Genomic DNA, 18,534 nt, shown 5'->3' on the forward strand with positions numbered 1-18,534 from the left:
TGCTGCCTGCTAAAATATCAGTGAACATGGTCATTTTGTGGAAGTAATTTGCTGAAGTCTGAAAGGAAATAAAAATTGCAGACTGATCAGCAAATGTAGTAGGCTTGGCATTTCTGAAAGTACAAAGTTACCAGCCTTGTTCTGAACTGCTCAACACGAGCAGCAGTGGCTCAGAGTTGAGTGTGGGTACAGGTTTGCCGTTGTTGCTGCAATGCTGACAGGCAGCATCTGTTGCTTACTGTCCTTTGGTCTGTGTTACCAAGTTCTGGAGTTTTCCTTTGTATAGGGAATGTGGTGTTGATTAAAACCACTTTGGGTTGAAGCTGAAGATGGGTCTCATTTGGGAATGAGACTGTCCAGGGACTCTTTTTTGTCCCTCCCTGCGAAACTCTGAAATCTTAAGATTAGTTCTAAAGGCGAATTGTGTTTGAGCTGAGGAAACAGCTGTGCACACCTGATCCTGTTGATCCTGGCTCTGGTGTGTTTAGAAAGCTTTAATGCAGCACCCCTGCAGTAACACAGCATTTAAAGGCAGATGAGCAGGAGGAAAGCTGAATTGCTGCAAATACACCTGTATATTTTACTTTTTATTTTGTATTTATCTCAGATAGGCTGACAGTCAAGTGACAAGGTCTGTGTGGTGGCCAGCTGGTATTATCTTAAGAACCAGTGAACTTAAACAGAACCCTAAAAATACAGGCCCTGTCTTGCAAACACTTTGGAATTCAGCAACAGTAATGAAGTAACTGGATAGACTCTTGCATCACTAAAGCTGCATATATAGGGAGTGGGAAATAAATGAAGGAATGTATCTGTGTTACTGAGAGCTGGCAAAGATCTGTGTAGCAGCATCTGTTTTATAGTTGTTTGTGCAGTAGAGACTCAAACAGCTTGGAGGCCTTTTATTTTCAGGCACCAGGGTCATTTTGTCTCACTTTTTTTTGAGAATGAGTTAGAAACATATTTTAAGTCTTTGAGGATGTAAATCCTAGTGTTCAAACTTAATTTTTCTTCCTCTTTTTTTCTCAAGGTACTGCAACTGCTTTATGCAGAACTTTGAGTTGGAGCACTCATTCTTGAAGATTTCTCATTGCTTTTCTGCAACTCTGAAAGCAGAAAATGTTTGTTCTTTAATTGTTAAATTCTTATAATTGTTTATCATCAAAGTGTAAATCAAATACTGCTCATAACTCTGGGCTGAATTGGCTTTAATGAAATTTCAACAGATGATAGTCAATTAATGAGATGTTGAGAACAGTAAGTTTTGATTTCAAAGTTGGTACTTTAATATTGACCTCTAGTATAGGTGTCTAAAATATTTGTTCTCTCAAGGGCTTGGATGAACTGCAAGGACAAATTCTCCTCTTAAGCCAGTTGTGCAATAGAAACTTCTATGAGTGTGTATAGACTTGGATCAATAGTCTTGAAATACAATTTTTTCTTTCTGTGTAAACTAGAGACTGTAATAAGAATTAATCATTGTCTTCCTTTATCCATCCAGATGTTTGCTCAGCTGTTGTGGAAAGCTTCTTCACTTCAGCAGATGCTGTGATAAATGACCTGTGAAACGGATGTGATACTTTTTTTTTTCTTTCTTTCTTTCTCTTTATTCATTTGTTATGAGGAAATTATGTTAAAAAATCCCAAAACCCACAACCCCCCCAGAATCAGCCCAACACAGAATTATTTTTGGTTTGAATATAAGGCCAAGCAAACAAACCTGAGTATGAAAAACTGATACCATGAGAAGACTCCTAATTCCCCAGCATCCCTTCTTTTGGGGTGTTTGCAGCTTGCATACAGAGGGTTGCACTAAGAAGCTGAATTGCTTTATTTAGTTTGCTCTGAGCACAGAGGGCTGTCTCTTACAGTTGTCCACAGCAAATCAGGTGGCTCAGAGGCTGTTTAATGTTGCTGTTGCACTGGCTGGAACACGAAGGTGAGTAAATGGAATTGCATGCTGCACTTGGGGCATGGGGCAGGAGAATGCAGCTCTGCTGTTTCCTGAGTACCTGAGTGGGATGTTTTGGCACAAAAATAGTTCCTAATGGTGTGAGCTGTGTGCCACACTGCACACAGGCAGGTAAATTCCGTGTCTAGGGACACCTGAGCATTCCAGGATCCTGTTTAGTCAGGGGCTGAACCTTGCTTCAACATTACCAATTGAGGTAGTTACAAAATTACCGGGCTGTTTGCTGGGGTCAAATAGTGGACCCTACAAACAGCAGGATTTCATCCTTTCTCTGGTTTTAACTTCTATTTCTGCAAGTAAAGGCACTTGAGCACAGTTGATGGCCATGTCCAGAGTCCTGTGGGAGCCTTGCCTCCTCTACTCAGGCTTTCCCATTGCTTGCAAGTAGTGAATAGAGGTGGGCAGATCCCGTTTGCTTGGAAAGTCCTCTCAAGTTTGTGCATCTTTCCTTCTGTGAAATAGAAAGAGGTGTTCTTTTTCTAGCATTCAGTGCTGTCATCTTCTGCAGCCTGTAGGCATGAAAGACTGATGAAACAGGTAATTCCTTTATAGAATATTTTTAACAGTAGGTTTGTAGTAGTTGTCTTGAAGTAGACTGAGAGGAAGAGGCTCAGCATAGGCTGGGCTATGATAACTTTGTGCTGCTGAAGGTCAGGTTTCTGTTGATCTTGTTCATGTACAATGTCAGAGATCTTTCAAACTCAGGATGGGTAGCAGGAGGGAAAACCTTTTTTGCAGACCAGCATGTTGAAAATCAAGGCTATTGTTCCTGTGACGATGAAAACAGATCTTCACCTGATACACAGAGGGCTGATTTCCTGTAGAAGTTCTTAAAGACATTCAGACCAAGTGTCATGTCCAGTCACAATTATGTGTCTTGTCACTGTGAAACCAGAAGACTGACCTTACTGACTTGGCTTTCACAATCGTTTCTACAGAGCTGACTTCATTCCTGGTTTAAAAATTACTTGTAAATACATAACCCTGGGGTTTAGATTTTCATGGAGGTTTTTTAAATATTTTATTTTGTGCTGGTGTTTTTATCAACAGTGGCTTGTACCTCTTAAAATTGCTTAAACAGGACCAGGGAGTAGTGGCCTGCAAGCAGTAAAGATCTGTTTCTTCTGTGTTGTGGTGCAAGATGTTACTCGGCTTCAAAGCTGTACAGAATGCCAGTGGTGGCGTCCCAGCAGAGATTCTCCCAGATAACAGCAGCACAGTGACTTGAGGGGAAGCTGCCAGCTGTGCTGATGGAGAGTGTAGGCTGGCCTGGTACGTGATACCAGCCATGTCTCAAACACTACAGGGGCACACTCACCTTGTTGTGCAAGAGATGGCCTGGGGCCAGCTGTTCTTTTCATGGCAGTGTTCCAAATCCTGCTTCATTACATCCAAGACTTAGTTTAGAGAGGGGTGGGTGGAGGTGGGGGTTGCCCAAGATAAGGTTGATCAGATGCCTCTGATCATCTTTGATCACAGGTCTGTGAAACGTCAGCACTTCAAAGTAGTTTCATTAAATGTTTGTGCAAGATGAGTGCTTCATCCTAGTCTTAGAAATATCACTGGATTTTGTGACAGCCATTAGCACTGCTGTGGAAAGGAAACAGTATTATTTGCCTCTTCAGCATCAACTTGCTGACAATTAGTCTTGATTTTTTTTTCCCTTCTGCACAACTGTGCATTCTGGAGAAAAAAAAAAAAAAGTGGTATGCTTTAAAGTCAAAAACCAGCAAACCCAGAAATATGGAGTCCAGTGAATGATTTCCACACAACATTAATATGTTTTGTTTCACACCTAGAGTCTTTCCAAGATCATAAATGAACCCTCCTAGACTTTGTGCTCAGTGTATTTGTTGCTAGACAGAATCTAGAGTTCTCCAGTAGTGTATTGCTGACCTGGAGATCTTAACATCCCTTCCCAAGGAAGGTAGCAAGATCTGTATCCTGGTGAGTGGACAGGTTTGTAAAATATCCTGGTTTAGCACTGGCGCTGTGCAGTTTTTGGACACATTCTCTGATTTCTGGCCTCAGTAAGGTGAGCTGGCTCTTCCAGTTCCTTAACTTATCTGTCCTGTTGTGTGAATAAGGCACAAGTGATTGAACGTGAGCAGCATTTGAGTGAATCAGCAGGGTCTTATGCAAAAGAAGGTTTGAGTTGTCATCTCACAGCTCCATGAATAGGGCTGTGAGGAGTTCCTCATCTGGGGAGAAGTTGGTAGTAGTGGCAGAATTCCAGTTTTAACAACTATCACTCCCTTTATTCCTAAGAACTGGAAGGCTTTTTCTCTCTGTTCACAAAAATGTTGTCTCAGGACAATGATTTTTCCTCAAATGCCTTTTGTCCACTTCATAGCACTGCTGCTCAAGTTTGGAAAATTCTGCAATATCTTTTTTCAGTAACGTGCTAAAATGCTCATCAATGTATGTAGGCTCCCTACAGCCTGAGTTTCTCAATCTCAGGGGCTTTGTACCAAAACCAGGCCTTGAAGTCAGACCTGAAGTACTTTTTTACAGTGTCTTGCATCACTTGTTATCTGTGAGGATGAGGGTCAGCAGTATGGGTAGGACACAGATAAAGTTTGTTGCTGTGGCCATAAACCTACCTGTTCCTAGAAAATTCCCTAATACTGATGCCCACAGAAATGCCCATTGCCTGTGTGCAGCACATACTCTCATTTCACCTGCTCCCATGTACCTGCCCCTACAGACTAAAATGTCTCTGGTGTGTTGCTGTGTCACTGGTCCTCACTCTGGAACAATATTCCTCTTATTTGCTGGTGAGGGGGATGGCAGGAATTTTTTCTGTGGTCTTGAAATGTTAGTTCTCCCTTACCAGGGAGGGCTGCTAGCAGTTGTTAGCCTTCCCCCAGTAGGTTCTGAGCTTTGTACGTTCACATTCGTGAATGTGACTGTGCCATGTGACTGTAACTGCAGAATGAATACTTCTGACTATGTGTTCTCATGTTATGTGTTTCAAAAGTGTATGTTGAAATTGGGACAGCTTTTGCGTTCTTTGATTGTACTTTGTCTTCCAGGAAATTGGCACTAGAGTTAAAAAGTAGATTTTGTTGCACATTCAGTTGCTGTTATGGTTGTCTGAATGCAGTTCTCGGTTTGATGGAAAAGAAGCAGAAATGCCTTATTTGCAGTACTTACCTGAATCTGGGGTTGAATTATTTTCTACTTCTGGTGCTGATGTTTACCTTGGCACCTTTTTGGTCAGGCAGAGGGAAGCCAAGTCACTGAATGTAAGATGCCATCTACTCCCCTTTCCCCACTTAGAAGGATATTGAGAGAATAAAATTCAAGTTAAATGAGACCTACGCTAAGGAAAGTGCTACATCCTTTCCTCTGATCAGGAAAGGTGTTGGGAAATACTGGGCGTATCTTTGATCTGTTTCCCAAGAGCTCAGCCTAGTCATCTGCACATGGGTGGAGAGGCAAGAGGTTCCAGCTGCAGCCCAAACCAATTTTCTTTAAGATGTGGGTGGCTGGAGGCTGTTTGCTTTTCATTTTGATGTGCAGACAATAAACACTTCTTTAAGTGCTTTTTACATTTGTTAATAATATCACCTGTGCTTTACATTGCTTTTCCCCTCCTCGTCCCTGTTTGTCTCCTTCTCCAGTTCAGTAATGGTAGGCTCCATGTGTTGCAGGTCACATGATTCCATGACATGTGTGTGTGTGTATATATGTGAGATGCCTGGGGACTCTGCTCAGACTGCGCTGAACTTCCCTCTTCAGAGCCACTCATCATTTCAGAGAAGTCACCTGCCACCATGATGCCTGGGGGCTTATCTGACACCAAGCCAGCTACACCAGAAGTTCAGCAGCTTGTTAACCAGGTGAGTTCACCCTGTCTCTAGACTAAGTTACTTGTGTGCAAAGAGGCCGTTCCTGAAGCTTGTTTAAAGCCTGGGAGACTGAGCCAGGTTTTAAACTGAAGAAGCTCATGCTGAAAATGGGAATCCCTTTGGTAGTGTTTTCTCATCATTCTGGGTAGGAAGTGCCTTGGTATGACTGAGACAAACCACTTCTCTGTCACCTCCTTTTCCATGGCCAGGCATGGTACTGCCTGCCTTCAGTGAATGTCTGTGTGATGTTCCAAGTCCAGCTCTGCTATGCCAGCAGTGAGGTCACTTGTTTGTAATGAGAGGTGGCATATTGGAAGGGAAAAAGTTGTACCCGGTAGAATTCACTCCTCAGCGAAGGACTGCATAGGACAAACCACATGCTAGTATGCAGTAAAGAATTATATATGCAGGACAAAGCTATTTTTAAATTGTGTGTTCCCTGCTGGCATTAAGTGTTTTCTAGAGTCACAGCTGTGATACAGGGGCTGCTGGTGGGGCAAGGTGAGCTTGGCACAAGGCAGCCAGTGAGTGAGCCCAGTTGCCAGGTGGTTGGATACAGGCAGTGGTCCTGTCCTGGAGCAGCTGTGTAAGCAGCACCTCTGCAGATCCTCTAATGCCCTGCAGTGCAGCAGCTCTTTTTAAAGAAAAGTATAAAGTGCATCCTGAGGAATGAAAGGGGACAACATGTCATGGGAAAACTCCCATCTTATGTTCCCACCCACCCAATAGTCTTTACCCTTCTGGCTCTGGAAGATGAGCTCTTCTCCCTTTGGCAATTGCACTCAGGCACTCCTCAAAGAGGAAACAAAAATAGGAAGTAGCAGGGCTGAATGCATTGGCCAATACAGCTGCAGACTTGCTATTCCTGATGTGCAGGGCTCCCAGCTCTCTCCTCTGCTGTGCCACCGAGGACAAGAGTTTGCACCAGCATCCTTCCATGTCTTCTGTGATCTGCAAGCAGTGACCAGGCAGCCCAGTACTCTGACAGGGCTCTCTTCTGTAGTCCACAGGTGGAGGGGATAAGGTTTAACATCCATTTTACTGATTAGAAGATACTCCATGTTACAGGGGGAGGCTGATTTAGCAAAGTAATACAAATATACTGGTAACTTGATACCGGTCTAAGTTACTCTTAGCAAAATGTATTGACTGCAGTCACAGTTCCCTGGGGACACCAGCATGTTCTGCACTCCTGGTCTGTACAGCATGCTCTGTCAGGACACTGGTCATCCTCAGTGACTGGAAAGGGGGATGTGGGTTGAAGTCAGCTGTAGCTAGTGGTTTTCTTTTGTCCAACCATTTAGTTTTGATACTCAGGATTGGACAGAACCATGTGTTCACTCCCCCCCATGCTGGTCCGGCTAACTCAGGGGTGTGTTCTCTTTCTTTGATTGAACTTGGGGAGTTACACCACCACATGATCCCCTCCACTGACAGAGCTATTTATCAGAAACACCCTGTGGTCAACCTTTGTGTTGAGATAAAGTCAACTTATTTGCAAAGCTGTGGTCAGTCACACCCTGCTTTATTCCCTGGATTTCATGCATAGCACGTCACCCTCCCCAGCTCCTCTGAGCCTTCTTCCATTGCAGGGCTTTACTGGTCAGTCACAGCTGGGGCCACCAGAGTTGGGGACATGTACATGAGGGAGGGCTGGATTTTGGGGTAACGGGTTAGTCACAGATGATTTACTGCAGAGCAGAAAGACAAAATGGATGATCTACAATTGTTTGGGGGGCACTGACTTAATTACTTGGGAGCAGTATTACTGCTCCTTCTATTCTGGCAGGAATGTTTGAATGAGCAGCACTTGCAGAGATCAGAAATTCCCTTTTACCTGTGGAGGAGAAACCCTAGCAAGCGACTTGTAGCACCTTTGTGTATTTGCCATTCTTGCTTCCTCATGTTTAAGATGGGGCCAGCTGAGGCTGTGAAATTTAATTAATGAGTTTGTGAAATGCCTCAAGCACCATGCCAGATACCGAGCTTCGTTTTCAATGCTGGGCTGTGTTATTTATGGGTCATCAGAAGTCTTGCAGTGTGTATTGGAGGTGAAACCACAGCACTTGAGTTGGTGAGCAAACAGGCACTTGAAAATGTGAATGCTGGTTTTAGGCAGTGCTAATGCTCCCAGAGTACAGGGCACATATGGGATCTGAAATGTGCATAGCACAAAGTTTCTGTTTGATTCCAGAAAAGGACTGATCCTAATTTTAGTGCTCTTTTGTTCTCAGTAGCTTCAGGAAAACGAAAACTGATTGTTCTTTGCTCTTATTTTCTGCAAGGTGAAATTTCTGCCCTGTGCTGAGAGCAGGAGAGAGAGAGAATGCCTCCTGGTCCTTTTCCCCCCTGCAGAAGCTTTGCTATAATTCTCTAAGGAAAATATTCTTATGGAAACCTTATGTTGGGGAAATCCTGCTATCCTTCCAGCCTAAGTGTCACCCTTTCATGAAGCAATTCTTTGGGCTTTATGCTCTGCTGATCAGAGAAGCAATTCCTATGATTCCAGTGAAGTTGTGAAGAGCTTCTGCAGAGCTTGGGATGTGCAAGGTCTGTCTGCTCCTGGGATTATGTCATTATTTACTTATACCTGTGCCTTGTCTCTAGCCATCATTAGTGAGCTGAGGAATGTTATTTATTTGGTCTCCTTGTTTTACAGTTGTTGCCCAAAACTGGGGAATATTTTGGGTTTAGGATGTGGTTAGGTAAGAGCTTAGGAATGTTCTATTTTTTCACCTGAGGATTAAGGAGCTGTTTGGCTGGTTGATTTTACTGAAAACTCAGTCTGTAAATAAACGGAGGACATAGTGGTCAGAGGAGAGAGCAAAACTGGAGAGAAGTGGCTTTGTTTTGTTTTGTTCTGAGAGGGGAATATGATGCACCAAAAGTTGCCACTTAGGAGCATTCTAGGAGGCCCCTGTCCCGGTCAGATGGAAGGGTGTTGGGAATTAAAATTTCCCTGGTTTGCTTGAGTTAGCAGCTCCTCAGCTGAAAGTATCATTGTCAGCTCCTGGCGATAGAAGCTGCTCAGCAGAAGAGCTGAGCAGCTCTGAGTAAGAGATCATGAGGAAGCTGAATAGGATGATAATTTCTGGCTGTCTGTAGACGATCTGGATGTTCCTTGGGTGCTCTCTGTGACCTTCCTGCTAGGAAGGAATGTCATGGGAGTGGCAGCCAGCTGTAGGTGCTTGTGCTGGGAAAGTAAATTAATTCAGTGTGTTCCTGTGAAACATGTGGGTGGTGAGAAGCACTGAGGTACTGCTGGCCCTGCCCAGGGCACGAGCGGGATGACACTGACACTGCTCCTCTGCCCAAACTCAGTAACGCATCTGGTCATCAGCGTGGGTGTCACGTGCAGAGGGGCACCACGTCACCCAGCCTAGGAAAGACTGTCTCTGCTTTCTGTGTGGTGGTGATGCAGTGATCATGAAATGGCAGAGTTTTTATTTCTTGGAGAAGTAAGGAAGGGCAACAGCAAAACTGCTGCCTTGGACTCAGAGGGAAGACTTTGGCTTATTTGTCAGACTGCTTGAAAGAGTCCCTTGGGAGGCAGTCCTGAAGGGCAAAGAGATCCAGGAAGGCTGGGCATTCTTCAAGAAGGAAATCATAAAGGTGCAGGAACAGGGTGTCCCTATGTGCCAAAAGACAAGCTGGTGGGGAAGAAGACTGGACTGGCTGAACAGAGGGTTTTGGCAGGAACCCAGGGTAAAAAATAGAGTTTATAAGCTTTGGAAGATGGGACAGGCAACTCAGGAGGATTACAAAGGTGTGAGGTTATGCAGAAAGTCCGAAAGACAAAACCCCTGTTAGAACTCAACTCTGGCCGCTGTCAGAAGCAGTGACAAAGCATGTGCTCTTATGAATACATCAGCAATGAAAAGAGGGCTAAGGAGAACCTCCATCATTTGCTGGATGTTGGGGAAAGCACTGCCACAAAAAAAGAAAGAAAAGGCTGAGGTACTTAAAGCCTTCTTAACCTCAATTATTTATAGTCTGACCAGTTGTCCTAAGGGTACCAGCTCCCTGAGACAAGGAACACAATGAAGCTCCCACAATCCAGCAGGAAACAGTGACCTGCTTCTGCACTTAAACATGAGTAAATCTATGGGGCTGGGTAGAATCCACCTAAGGGTACTCAGGGAGCTCATGGAAGAGCTCTCCAAGCCACTGTCCATGATTTACCAGTGGTCCTGATGAACCAGGGAGGTGTCACACAGCTGGAGTTTGGCTAATTTGATGCTCCTCTGAAAGAACATCTGGAAGAATGGCAGGAAGGAGGATCCAGGGAGCTACAGACCTGTCAGGCTGACCTCAGTGCCAAGGAAGGTCATGGAACAGCTCATCCTGAGTGCCATTGCACAGCATGTGCAGGGCAAGCCGGGAGTCAAGCCCAGCCAGGATAGGTTCATGCAAGGCGGGTTTTGCTTGACCAACCTGATCTCTTTCCATGACCTGCCTCGTGGATGAGGGAAAGGCTGTGGATGTTGTCTCCCTGGACCTTAGTAGAGCCTCTGACACCAATTCCTGCAGCATTCTACTGAAGAAGCCTGGGCAGGTGCACTGCTCACTGGGTGAAAAAACCAGCTGGATGGCTGGGCCCAGGGAGGGGTGGTGAATGAAGTTACATCTGGCTGGTCAGAGGTGGGTGCAGCCACTGCTCAGTGTTGGGGCCAGTCCTGTTTAATATCTTTACTGATTATCTGGACAAGGGGTTTGAAGGTGCCTGTAGTCACTTTGTGGAAGAGTTTCATTAAGGGAGTATGTTTGAAAAGATGAAAATTGGAGTGGTATATGTGAAAGAAATCCCTAAATATCAACCTGCCAATAATTTTTCCCTTTCTTTTTACAGGTGAAGTCACAGTTTGAAAGCCGGGCAAACACGAACTGTGCTGCCTTTACAGCCATAGTATATAAGACTCAAGTGGTTGCTGGGACAATGTACTTTATTAAGGTTTGTATATATTGTAGGAGGGAGTGTTTTGAAATTAAATGATACAGGTGACTTGCAGAGTGGCTTACAGCTAGAAAGAGAAGCAAATATCACAGGAAACTGTCTGATACAAGAGAAGTTGGGACTACCTCCAAATGCTTATAAAATTCCTCTGTTTGGCACTACTGTAGGCAAGAATATAAATATTATAAAACATGCCCTATGCTTATTCAGATATGACTGGTAAGCTTCTTGGGATCATCCCCCTCAATGACTGTAGATTGCCATCCCAACTCTAATTATTTCAACAAGTCATAACTGGTCTCCTGTTTCCTTTCAAAGCAAAATAATGTCCTTCAGTTGTGTTTGTTGGGATGAAATTGAATTCAGCTTGAGGAACTGATAGAGTCAGTTTTGTGATGCAGTGCACGCATGTCTGCTGACTAGTTTTGCATGCAAGCAGGTGTGTTGATGTTTTGGTTCTGTGTCAGGTGCTGCAGAGGTACAGCCTGCCTGCTGGTTCTTTCTGTGTTTTCAAAACCCCCTCTATGCTGCAGAGGAAAAATGGGTAATGCTTAACTTGGAGCCCTCTGATAGCACCGTTCCTTCTTTACTGGAAATTCTGATGGATGTGAGCAGCTTTCTGTGAAGTATCACAGAAGAAATGGCTGGGTGTATTTTTCATCTGAAGGCCAGCAAGCACTGCTGAACAGCAGACTGGCCTTCTGGAGCAGAGCAGGCATGGCTTGTGACTGCTGAAACCCCACATGTGCGTGGACATGTGCCTGGCAGGGTGTGCCCCATTGACAAGAGAATTGGAAGAATTCTTTTATTAGAGAAATTGGCCTGTAATGTTTGGGGGAGATAGTTCTGCAGAGAGAGACTCTGTGAGCATTAGCTCCACGCTTCTCATACTTAGTTGAGCCCAGAAGGACAGAGGCTGCCAAACATTCTTCTTTCCCAGGTGCTTCTTTAAAAGAACTCTTAACTCAGAAATGAAGATTGATGTATTACTGAATGTGGAAGAAATCCATTTGTAACACTAGAAAAGGATGATTTATCTCTTCTTTCCCAATTTTACCAGTGGTGGATAACAGTTCCTCATTTTAGCATTAACTGGAACAAACTCTGCCACCACAAGACTCATTCTTTAGTATTTCTGAGTCTTCCACCTCACTGGCATTTTACCAGCAGACTTACAGCTGAGATGCAACCCAGACCAAGCATAGCAGCACACTGCAACCACCAGAAAGTATGCAGAAATCTCTTGGAGCCTAAGGCATTAAAGTTTCCATGTCCCTCACCAAGGGAGAGTTTAGCGCCTGTTGTGCTTAGCTCTGTAAGAATGAAATTTTACAGCTTCCTACCAAGGCTTTATGTGAGGACTTGCTAGGAGGGAGGGTGAATTTCTCTGATGAGTATTTATTCCAGGCACTCCCAAAAGCACCAGGATGTGTCAGGTTCCCTGTTCAGACAGGGATGTGTTTGGAGTAACTCTGCAGACCAGGGATCCTGGCTTTCAGATTGTCATTGCTTCTCAGGACCATGTGCTGATCCTTCTATATTAGATCTTTCTGTACCCTTTGGGAGCTGACATGGTGTCTGCATTGTGTCCCATCCCAAAGTCATGGAGGTTTCCTCATTGTCTCTTGTCTCCCACGAGTGTGCCAGGAAGCTGTGAGCAAATGTACTGGCATCTGGGTGACTGAAATAGGACACCATCAAAACCTTTCTCCTGTTGCATCTTCTGGGGCTTCCACACCCAAGCTGTTCTGCTCATCTTCCCTTCACTAGAGTCTGAGGGTTTTTAATACAGTTTTCTACAGGTGTAGACAGATCCTCCCACCAGTTACTATGCAGACATGGATAAGAGCTGTTGAAGCAAAAATGAAGGCACATCTAAAATTAAGGTCCTGAGCAAAGATGTTCTTTCAAGAATGTAAAGAACAGCCTTTTGTTTGAACCTGCTTTGAGTTCATGGTCCTCACTTCCCCACTCTTTTGGTTTCTAGGTCCAAGTTTCCAATGCCGAATATGTCCACCTAAAGGTGTTTCAGAGTCTTCCTCAAGAGAACCAAGGTCCCAGCCTTGTCAGTTTTCAGACTGGCAAAACCAGAGATGACCCTCTGACCTACTTCTAAGACCTGATGAGGTGCAGTGCCTCACCTCTGCAAATCCTATGGGGGCTCTGGCTTTGATAGTAAATAAAATAAATTTGGAAAGCTACTGTCTATATTTTCCTTTTGCTGCTGACATACCTGCAGAGGTCTTTCTTGTTATCTTTCATGTCTGTCACAAGATTAAAATAAAGTATTTCTAATTAAGACATAGAATAAACATAAGGTTACCTGGAATATAAAAAACACTTAAGGAAAAAAAAGCTGAGCAAGATAATAATCAGTAGTAAAAATCAGAGACTAGAACACTAAAGCACCAGTCAAAGATGCCATTCAAGTCAAAAGAAATGTTTATTATTATAAATGCAGAAATGCTTGTCCGGCTTAAGTTCCTTTCCTGGACTTTTCTGTAGGACAGAGAACATAAGCAAGCTGGTTTGGTATTTTAAACTCACACACCCTCTATGGGACATTACATGCTACTGCTGCAAGAGGATGAGCATGATTACCAAGGGAATGTTTGTTTCAAACTACTGTAAGCCTCTTTCTCTTCCTTGCAAAACTGCTTCAGCTCGAGTCTCTCATCAGGACTTTGCCCATAAAATACGAAGTACAGTTTAAATCTAGATATTTAGATCACATATATTCACAGTTGCAAAACAGAACAGAAAAGACTGAGGTTTTCCTCTTGCTTCTTGCTGCAAATATATGAGTGCTGATGCCATTCCACTTCCAATTTCCAGACCAAGGAAGTTCAAAAACAGGACTTAGCCACAGTATTCTGGTTAAGATGCACTAAAGCCAAGTTAAGTTGCAATAAAAGTAGGGTTTACATTAGTGCAGGTAATAGGGGAACCCTGTGACTCTCAGATTTGGAGATTGCACAGGAAGGGAATGGCATAAAAGAAATTGATTTTTTTCCCTATGATAAAAAAAGACACTTTTTTTTCTGCCTTTGTTGGCACAGGAATCAACATTTTGCAGCCTGTAGGAAATGCACATAAGAACCAACTAGGGAAACAAAGCAGAGAAGTTTGCTAGAAGTAAGCCAGTTCATCGTGCTTTGCCTTGCTGCCCTGGTAACTGTGGAGGCTCAGCTGCTCATTCTCGTGGGGGAGGCTCTTGAACACCCGCAGGTGCACGAACTCCTCATTCCCAACATGGACCTGCAAAGCACAAAACCCAGTGAGATCCCTGCAGGGGGAGCAGCCTGCAGCAGGAGCGGGGGCATAGGCTGGGCTGGTTTGAGGGTGGAGCAGCAGACAGGCAGTAAGAAAAAACACTGGCTTGTTTTAAACCAGACTAGGAGCTGTGACTTTTCTGAAATGCCACCTAATCTTCCCATGAAAATGGAGAAAAGATGATCTCTCTAGCAAATAGGGAGAGGGACTGGGAGGTGGATATTTGTGGCTTTTTATTGTACAATTTTTTTTCTTATGGTCAAATCATAAGCATTCTCCTCTAGCTAAGAGGAAAAAAACCCCACCATTCCAAATATTATATATATTAATGTAAAAGAAACAATCCAGAATCCTCTACCTTGATGAAGTAGTTTGTTCCAGCAACCACCTGAGTTTTAAACTCCACTGCAGTGAAGACATCAAAGGTTTTCCCTTCTTTTTCTTCTAGCTGAGCTTTTACCTTAAGGAAACAATAAGTTCTTTAAGACTGATGCAAGATTCAAGTATTCAGAATTTAAGGCTTACAGTTCACTGCTGCTGAATTCCCAGACACAGAGTTTTTCACTTTTCCAGGACATTAAAAGACCAAAATGAATCATGTTAAGTTTTGTGTGAAAACAGACCAGGAATCTAGGGAGGTGGCAAAGCTGAGACCGAGGTGGATGTCAGTCACTACAGGCTCACACTGAGTCTGGACAACACTTGAGAGTTCTTTCAGCATGCCTGCTGGAATCTGTGTTTTCAAACTGCAAAACAGTGCTCAAGAAGTCATAATAACCCATCCATACCCTAGAGGGAGCCACGAACTCCTGAGATGCAGCTCTTCTCTCCTGCACTGGGCAGTCTAGCACGTTGTGGCTATATGGAAAATTCTTGGTCAGGAAAGCAGAAGACTTCAGCCTTTGTTTTGCAGGGCAAGATGAGTTGGTCTTGGAGTCTTTGCTTGCAAGTCCTTGCCTGCTCCAGGCTGCACCTCCTGCACTGCATCATTGCACAGCCCTCCCTTCACTCCCAGGGCAGTAGTACCAACAACAAGTCAATCCTCCAGCTATATGGTGTATTCTCCTTCTTCCTAAATTCAAGGAAAATAGATATATCTGCACTATGCCTAAATCCCACATGCTTCCTTTGGGGAAAAAAAAGTGCCAACTTGCTATTGCTCAGGTGCTGTAGGTGAAGCAGGAACAGAAACAATTCCTTCAACAGGGTACGTTCTCCCACCTCTCCAACTCCCAGAACTCTGGTGGCTTTTCAGTGACCATCCTGTCCCTGCAAGCTGTGTCCATGCTTTTTATCTTCTCTCAGAGGCCATACCTCTACACTTCCTCCAGGTTATGATCAGTATGTCACAAGCAAGATAATAATGTTTGGATACTTTTCTGTTTGTTTTTTGCCATATCCAAGCTGCATTCTAAGATGCACTGAAGGGCACAGCCCCAGAAAGCACCATGATTCAGTCCTGCCTCCTCCTTTTCTCCTGAGTCAGAGGCTGGAGCAAGTAGTTTCAGTTTTCATCACTAGAGATACTTTTACAAATTTTAAGCACCAAGGCAGATGTAAGTCTCCTGCTGACCCTATCCAGTTCTGTGCTCTTTTAGCAATCCTAGGCACTGTGCAACTTTGGTTTCTGAGGTCACTAAATCAGCCCAGCTCAGCACATTTTGTATTTCCACCAGCAAGCTGAACACTGGGCCCTGGATGCAGACAGCTCAGTCCTGCAGCTGCAAGCTTTTCAGGGTGTTATCACATGTGGCAGTGAGTCACCACAGCATGTGACAAATGAGCATCCTGAGTCAGTGTGGAGAGAGAGATCCCAGACAGAAATACTCTCCCAAAGACCTGGTTCTTGGTCTCAGTCTGTATCTGGGAGTCCTGGTGCTACCAAAGTTAATGGCATACTGGGCTGCATAAGCAGGAGCCTAGCCAGAAGACAGGCAAGAGATTATTGCGCTTTACTCGGCCCTTGTTAGAAAATGTGGAATCCTGTGTCCAGTTCTTGGTCCCCAGTACAAGGCAGACATCAATAAACCGTAGTGATCTCAGTGAACGGTCACCAGGAGCACTCCACGAGTACACCAGGATGGCTGGAGCACTCGTGCTGTGAGGAGAGGAAGAAAATGAGCTTGCTCAGCCCAGGGAAGGGAAGGCTTTGAAGATAACTTTCCAGTACCTACAAGGAGCTAGGCTCTTTCCAGGGATGAAACTTTCCAGATGGCAGAAGAAAGAGACACAATGGTCATAAACTGAAACTGGAGGTTCAGACTGGATACAAAGAGAAACGTTTCCCCTGAGGACATTCCTGCAGTACAGCAGAAGTGTTCAGAGAAGCTGTGCATTTTCCATTCTTGGAAGTTTTCAGGACCTGACAGGACAAAGCTCTGAGTAGCCTGAGGATGCTGACCCTGTGCTCAGGCAGGAGGTGCAGTCCCTTCCCACCAAAACAATCTATGATTCAGTCACAGGGCTGGAAATGATCATGCCCTGAAGGCTCTCCACTGCCCTGTAACTAAAAAGCAGATGGCTCAGAATCACCCTGAATAAGCACTGTCAGTTATCAGTGAGAAGCCAAAGCTGAGCAGGCCTGGGTGGAAATCCTTGCTGTGAAGAGGCTGTTCCTATGATTATGTTCCTAAGCCAGACACTGCTGAAGGAAGCCTTCCTGCCCTGTGTGACACTAACACCTGCTCTGGGTCACAAAACTGAACAACATTTGGCCGTCACAAGGATTCTTACAAAACTCTAAAATGAAGGCAAGAACTGGAAAAGCTGGAACAAGGAATATGTTTATAGCAAGCAAACTGGCGGGCTCTAATAAATCTCCACAAGGACCTGACTTTAAGCAAACAAAATTATTTGAGAAGGCTACCTCAATTTACCTCAATTTAACAAAACTGATCTTTTCTCCGTCAGTGTCCAGATGAGGATATGAGTGTATGGGCAAGTTTGGGTTTTCCCACCTGTATTTCATTAAAAGAAGTAATTTAATAATAAAACTGACAGTCAAAACAAGCTGGATAAACTTTAAAGTATTTAGGTTATTTAAATGAAAACATGAGAATTTTGGTTAATTCTGTTCACTTCTGAATCCAACAGGGTGTTTTTTTTGATTACCAAACCACTGCAGTCTACGACAGAACAGAAAATCAGGATTTCAAACCTAGTTTTAGGCTCATGTTAATTGCATATCTGCATTACCTTTAACATGACATGTAGGACTTTTCACTTCAAAGCAATAATTATGACTCTCGGCAATTCTCAATCATGTGCTTATTACTGCAAACTCAGGCAGGTGCTTAGGAGATGCACATCTCTCCCTTTTCCTAAAACACAGAATCCTCAGACTGTACAAGCTAAATGTTAATTTCAGTGTCTGCTGTGCCTCTGGGTGCTCTGTATGCGTTTGGGAACTGCTCCTGCCTGGGGAACGGGCCCAGGCAATGACAAAGAGTGTCAGAAGCTGGAGCACATCCTTCATCTTCGCTCTCTAGCTTACCACATCCTAGCTGACAAAGCCAAAACGCAGAAGGAACTTGAGTTTCCATGCCAAAAGGAGGACACGTGCTTTGAAAGAACTTAGTTGCACACTGGCATTTTTAGAGTAAAAGTATGTGTTCCAATAACATGAGCAGTAATCCAAGGTACTGTAAATAGTATCAGGATTTGGAGCTGGCAATGGCTGGAGCTGAATTCTGTGCTGGAGAAAAGCAGAAGCAGCGAAGAAGCTTTCTTGCTTATTCCATGTTTCACCCCCTAAAAAAACCCCCAAACAATCCCCCCTTTCCCACGCACACAACAAAAACCCAAAACCCCAAAGGCACGCACAAGGTTCAGATTTTGTAAGAAGCACCGGAGCTCGTTCCCCGAGCTCAAGGCAATGGCTCTGTCGGGTTTCCCCGCTCACCCAGCGCTGCCCACGGTCCCTCTGGAGTCAACAGGGCCACGCCCGGCGTGCACAGGGAAGGAGAGCTCCGGGAGCCGGCGACCGCTCGGCGCATTCCCCATTCCTGCCACCTCTTACACCGAGGGGCGGTGTCTCGGCCCCGGCCGCGCAGAGCAATGGCCAAGCTCGCCCCGGGCCCCGGACAGGCCCTGCGTGGCCTTGCCGCCCCTGCGGGACCCTCCCGCGGAACGCCCCGGCCCCAGCCCCGGCCCCTCACCTGCTCCGCGATCCGCTGCGTCTCGTCGGTGGCGGGCCGGGCCGCCGCGACACCCCCGCACAACATGGTGGCACCGCTCCGCTTCTCCCGCTCCGCTCCGCGCCGGTCCCGCCCCTCGGGCGGTGCCGGGGCGGTGCCGGGCCCGGTAACCGCGGGCCGGGGCTCGGCGGCCGAGAGCGGCCGCGCCCGGCACCGCCCAGCCGCGGGGGTCTCAGCGCGGCCCAGCGCGGCCCGAGCTTGGCGGGGTCGGCTGAAAACAGAAATGGCCCAAAGCGACACTTGCGGTGAAAGCTGCCGGCAGAATTTATTCTGCGGCCTGGACAG

At 45.1% G+C, this 18,534-nt stretch overlaps 2 protein-coding genes across 2 annotated transcripts; one reads left to right on the forward strand and one right to left on the reverse strand.

The window, feature by feature from the left end:
• Positions 1-36: 36 nt before the first annotated feature.
• LOC131590922 (cystatin-A-like) lies at positions 37-13,049 on the forward strand. The gene is made up of 4 exons (XM_058861329.1): positions 37-1,939; positions 5,629-5,817; positions 10,676-10,777; positions 12,768-13,049. The coding sequence occupies exons 2-4, from the start codon at positions 5,752-5,754 to the stop codon at positions 12,894-12,896; spliced, it is 297 nt and encodes a 98-aa protein (XP_058717312.1). The 5' UTR covers positions 37-1,939; positions 5,629-5,751; the 3' UTR covers positions 12,897-13,049.
• Positions 13,050-13,204: 155 nt separating this feature from the next.
• Positions 13,205-18,362, reverse strand: LOC131590914 (cystatin-B-like). The gene is made up of 3 exons (XM_058861316.1): positions 18,211-18,362; positions 14,412-14,513; positions 13,205-14,038 (listed from the first exon to the last, which is right to left on the reverse strand). Exons 1-3 carry the CDS (start codon positions 18,274-18,276, stop codon positions 13,910-13,912), a joined length of 297 nt encoding a protein of 98 aa, XP_058717299.1. The 5' UTR covers positions 18,277-18,362; the 3' UTR covers positions 13,205-13,909.
• Positions 18,363-18,534: the final 172 nt, after the last annotated feature.

Source organism: Poecile atricapillus, chromosome 1 (genome assembly GCF_030490865.1).
Source record: "Poecile atricapillus isolate bPoeAtr1 chromosome 1, bPoeAtr1.hap1, whole genome shotgun sequence".
NCBI lineage: Eukaryota > Metazoa > Chordata > Aves > Passeriformes > Paridae > Poecile > Poecile atricapillus.

Excerpts from the sequence above, each read along its gene's own strand:
- LOC131590914 (XM_058861316.1), bottom strand. The coding sequence starts at position 18,276 with ATGTTGTGCGGGGGTGTCGCGGCGGCCCGGCCCGCCACCGACGAGACG. Across the intron at positions 14,514-18,210 it reads CGCAGCGGATCGCGGAGCAG|GTAAAAGCTCAGCTAGAAGA; the intron begins GTGAGGGGCCGG and ends TGTTTCCTTAAG. Across the intron at positions 14,039-14,411 it reads GAACAAACTACTTCATCAAG|GTCCATGTTGGGAATGAGGA; the intron begins GTAGAGGATTCT and ends TGTGCTTTGCAG.
- LOC131590922 (XM_058861329.1), top strand. The coding sequence starts at position 5,752 with ATGATGCCTGGGGGCTTATCTGACACCAAGCCAGCTACACCAGAAGTT. Across the intron at positions 5,818-10,675 it reads TTCAGCAGCTTGTTAACCAG|GTGAAGTCACAGTTTGAAAG; the intron begins GTGAGTTCACCC and ends TTCTTTTTACAG. Across the intron at positions 10,778-12,767 it reads GGACAATGTACTTTATTAAG|GTCCAAGTTTCCAATGCCGA; the intron begins GTTTGTATATAT and ends TTTGGTTTCTAG.